Below are 4,361 nucleotides of genomic sequence, written 5' to 3' on the forward strand. Positions count from 1 at the left end.
ACTGATGCGCGCGGCCGCAAGATCGAGGTCATCAAGGTGCCCTGCCCGCCACCCATGTTCCGCACACACCACGAGGCCGACACCATCGACGTGAGACGGGTTTTGCATTGGGGGAGGGGCTTGGTGAGGGTGACAGCTCTCGGGGGCCTGTTCTAAGGGGAGAGCGTTGTTTCGTGTGGTTGGAAGTGTCCGTGGCTGAGCCTGGAGTATCCTGCTGGCTATCTACAACATGAATCCTGCTGCGCGCCATGCATTGCCATACCCCCGCCTCCCATGCCATGGCACCACCCTCACCGCCTCCGACCTGCTTGCCCTCCCCCCCCAAACAAACCCAACGCGCAGCCCGAGCACATCACCAAGGGCTACGTGCCCCGCCTGGCCAACGCGCGCCTGCCCGGCAGCTACATCAACCACTACTGCGCCAACGGCGGCGCCGTGGTGCCCCAGTTTGGCTACCCCACTGACCAGCAGGCCATCGACGTGCTGCAGGCGGCGTACGGCCCCGGGTACAAGGTGGTGGGCGTCCCTGGCGGCACGCGCGAGGTGCTGCTCAACGCCGGCAACGTCCACTGCATCACGCAGCAGCACGTGCTGGCGGGTGACATTTAGGGCTTGCGAGAGGCAGCTGATTGGTCAATTAGGGTGTTTGTCTTGTCCGCTCCCAATTGAAATTGTGCTGTGAGACCAAATTCTCCTGCTTAACATACGTGACCCGACCCAACAACCATTCCCAATGCTCTTGCTGTCGCTGAAATAGCTGGCAGGCTGTTTTTTTAGCATTGGCACCGGCGTTCAGTGCGCCATCCACCATCCCCAGCCATGAACATGGCAGCATGTGTCTCGCCCTTATGTAACTGTTGAATGCACAATGAAGGACCTGTTGCTGAAAAGTGTTGTGTAGCGATGTTTACACATCCCGGGTGGACCTGACAAGTGGGGAAAACAAGCAGCAGGTGTGGACTGGGTGGCCCTGCATGCCCAGCCCAGCAGGTTCAGGATTCATGCCGCAGCCAGCAAGGAAGTCCAGCCTGACCCTCCGAAACTCCGACCACACAACAAAGTGCACTGCCGCATGACAGCCCCCCCACAAAGCAAAAACCGTCTCACACGTCAACGTTTGGGCCTCGTGGTGCAGGCGCAACGTGGGTGGCGGGCAGGGCGCCCGAATCCTGCTGCTGCTGCTGCTGCTGCTGCTGCTGCTGCTGCTGCTGCTGCTGCTGCTGCTGCTGCTGCTGCTGCTACCAGTTGTCTGCGTTCACGAGTGTTACTGCGCCTGGAATCACTTTCCTGATCCTTTCACTCCTCAACTTTTGTCATGCGCACAGTCCCAGAGTGCGCTCATGCCGGGCGGCTGCACAAACAGAGGCTGCCACCCGTTGCTGCCGGCGCCGGTGCGGCGCTGCTGGCGGGCCTGTGTACACAGCCGTCCGGCAGCGCTCGGGTCAGGCTGATCTGGGATGATCGACAGGCCTGGTCGGCCACCCTGCTCCTTATCCTGCATCCCCTGCGCCGGCTGGTGAGCAAAGCACGACCGGGTGCAAGTGTTGGATCCTGCATGCTTACTTGCCCGGACTGCTCGCATACTTGCTCTGAGTTGGCTTTGTATGTCTCTCAGCCACTCTGCCTGATATCCTCCCTGTTACACAACCTCCCTGTTATACAACCGATGATGCTGGTCGAGACATGCCTCTCTCCGGCGACGCTGCTGCCTGCCGTGAGCTGCCGCAAGCAGCTGCTGCTGGTGCTGGCCAGCGGCCTCATGGTGGCGCGTGCGCTGCTGGTGGCGGAGCTGATGTGGTTCACCGGCACCTGCAGTGGCGCAGTGCTGGCGGTTGGGCAGCTGCTTGTGGTGGCAGCCCATGTGCTGGGGCGGGGCCGACAGCCGCCAGGCGAGGCGGCGGCGGCCGCGGCGGGCGGTCTGGCGGCTGCGCTGGGCCTGGCGCCGAGCGCGCTGCGGGCTGGGCGGGGGTCCATCCTGGCCCGACGGCCTTGCACTGAGCAGCATGCGCAGGGTCAATACGGTGACATGGTATATGCCGCACAGCATTAGCCGTTTGTAGCGGCTCTTGGGTAAAACTGGATCATCCCACGCAGCTGTGACATTACTTTCATGGCAACGCCATTTTTTTCGCTTTGAACCTTGTGTGCTGCTGCTTGGAGTTTTGGGCTGGACTGCCCTGAAGCGTCCGCACAACAAGATTACCAACGCATTATAAGAATCCAACGAATGCCACATTATGACACGCAAATCTGAGTGTGCCATCCCAGACAGCGCTCAAAACAAGTTTGGTCTAGGCTGTTTTTCGAGCCAGCAGGTCTAATTGATCATGGCAAGCGGTGGAGGCAGTGCACTTGCAAACTACAGGAAATTTCCAAGGTAAGCCACCACGCTTCACTTTGAATCACATCAGCATGGCAGCATCCAGGGAATTCAGCAGTTGAAGCACCTTGAGGACCAGCTTGTCGATGTGAGTGCGACCCCCAATGGGGTCTGCGCAGGTAGCGCTACTGTGCCTGCAGCTGCGCAGGCGCCATGCGCACAGTTGCAAGGGATGCACAAACCTTGTATCAACATTATCTGAGCCTCGACGCACGGGAACGCAGTGATACGTTCCAAATGTTCCAAATGTTGCTGAATGACCTCCTGCCTGAAGCCCATGTCGAAGTGCGTTATTTGAGTCACCGGGGTTACCACGGGCCATTCCATCGCTTAAAGAGTTGAAAGCTGCGTAGCTACAATACAACTACACAAGGTAACTTCTATATCACTCGATAAGCTGCCCTCCTGGGACTGGACAGTCTCGTCGCGATCGCTACACGACGCCACTGAACCTGCGCCTTTGATACTATCAGCAACAATGGCGTCCACCATGATGAAGATGAGGACTGCGCCCACCACGGGCTGCCGCGCAGGTTGGTCGGCTGGCAAGCACACTGGGCGGCCGCTGCTGGGCGCGGCACTGCAGGGTCGCACCGGAGTGCGACCCTCTGCGATCCCGCACCCCCACACACGCCCCTTACGATCTGGAACCTCATACCTCCTTCACCATGCCTCGCAGCCACCCCCCGCGTCGCCGCCCCTAAGGCGACCCGCACCCCGGCCACCCTCCGCCGCCCGACCCTCGCGGCGCGCGCCGTCGCGGCCCCTGCGGCCAGCGCCCCCGTCGTGGACACGACCCAGACCCCCGCCGCCCAGGGCTTCACCATGCCCGGTGAGTTTGAGAAGCATGCGGGCTGCTGGATGGGCTGGCCGTACGACAAGTACCTGTGGCGCGAGGACGCCCTGCCCGCCAAGAAGCAGTACGCCGCCGTCGCCAAGGTGGGGCGGGGTGCTGCTAGAGGGTTCTTTTGGGGGGTGGGTCAGGGTGGTCAGCTTGGGTTGATCGACGAGCACTGCCAGGACCTGTGACGACGCCTCTCTTGAGAATAGCGTGTGAGTTTGCAGTCCGTACCTGCTCCATGCACTGGAAATTGCTTTCTGCTCACGCAAGGGTCCCTGCGCGGCGTAGTCTGTTGAAGTTTGTATCCCCCCACTTGGCACCCTGCAACCCAACCCTTTGCATCCCTCACTTCCTGCCTCCCGGTCCCCTCTCCCACCCCCACCCCCTCACCCCAGACCATCTCCCAGTTTGAGCCCGTGACCATGTGGGCCGACCCGTCAGTGGTGGAGGAGGCCAGGGGCTACCTGGCTGACGCGCCCAACGTGAGCGTGGTGGCCATGCCCATCAACGACGGCTGGCTGCGCGACTGGGGGCCCACCTGCATCGCGCGCACCAACCCCGAGACCGGCAAGCGCGAGGTGGCGGGTGTGCACTGGGACTACGACTGCTACGGCGCCCCCGGCAAGATCAGGGGTGAGCGCAGGAGCCAGCTCACCCAGGGGCCAGCCTTCCTGAAGTGTATTTATTATGGGCTAGCTGTGGTGGGACGCTCTGTGGCAATTGCTTGTGCACAGGTGGTTGCTGCAAAATCCTGCAGTCTGGGTAGCGCCCTGTTCTTGAACGCAGCCCTCGCCTGCATAACTTCGCATCGTTTTCATGCTCAGCTGCACCCTCGGCCCTGAAACGCTCAGCCCTCCCTCGACACCCCGCCCTTCACCCTCTCTCCCTCCCCCCAGACGGCCGCCCCGCCATGATGCCCAACTGGGACAAGGACTATGCCGCCGGCCGCGCGGTCCTGGAGCACTACGGCCTGCCCGTCTTCGAGTGCCCCCTGCACCTGGAGGGCGGCTCCATCCACAGCGACGGCCAGGGGTGAGCGGCGCCAGCAGGCAGGGGCGGCCGCCGCCTGGCCATGGCCCTTCTTGCCTGATTGGCACTAAAGGCAGCCTCGTTAGTATGCTGGGAGCCTGTACCTGCCGA

General features: G+C 61.9%; 3 protein-coding genes across 3 annotated transcripts; all 3 read left to right on the forward strand.

Moving 5' to 3' along the window:
* Positions 1-54: 54 nt before the first annotated feature.
* On the forward strand, positions 55-609 carry MNEG_14476 (agmatine deiminase; the record flags this gene model as incomplete). Its single annotated transcript, XM_014037050.1, has 2 exons — positions 55-90; positions 343-609. 2 exons carry the CDS (start codon positions 55-57, stop codon positions 607-609), a joined length of 303 nt encoding a protein of 100 aa, XP_013892504.1.
* Positions 610-1,669: 1,060 nt separating this feature from the next.
* MNEG_14477 (hypothetical protein) lies at positions 1,670-2,050 on the forward strand (the record flags this gene model as incomplete). Its single annotated transcript, XM_014037051.1, has 1 exon — positions 1,670-2,050. One exon carries the CDS (start codon positions 1,670-1,672, stop codon positions 2,048-2,050), a length of 381 nt encoding a protein of 126 aa, XP_013892505.1.
* Positions 2,051-2,858: 808 nt separating this feature from the next.
* Positions 2,859-4,257, forward strand: MNEG_14478 (agmatine deiminase; the record flags this gene model as incomplete). Its single annotated transcript, XM_014037052.1, has 4 exons — positions 2,859-2,913; positions 3,060-3,319; positions 3,617-3,854; positions 4,118-4,257. 4 exons carry the CDS (start codon positions 2,859-2,861, stop codon positions 4,255-4,257), a joined length of 693 nt encoding a protein of 230 aa, XP_013892506.1.
* Between the last annotated feature and the right edge of the window lie 104 nt (positions 4,258-4,361).

This window comes from Monoraphidium neglectum, assembly GCF_000611645.1.
Source record: "Monoraphidium neglectum strain SAG 48.87 unplaced genomic scaffold scaffold04518, whole genome shotgun sequence".
NCBI lineage: Eukaryota > Viridiplantae > Chlorophyta > Chlorophyceae > Sphaeropleales > Selenastraceae > Monoraphidium > Monoraphidium neglectum.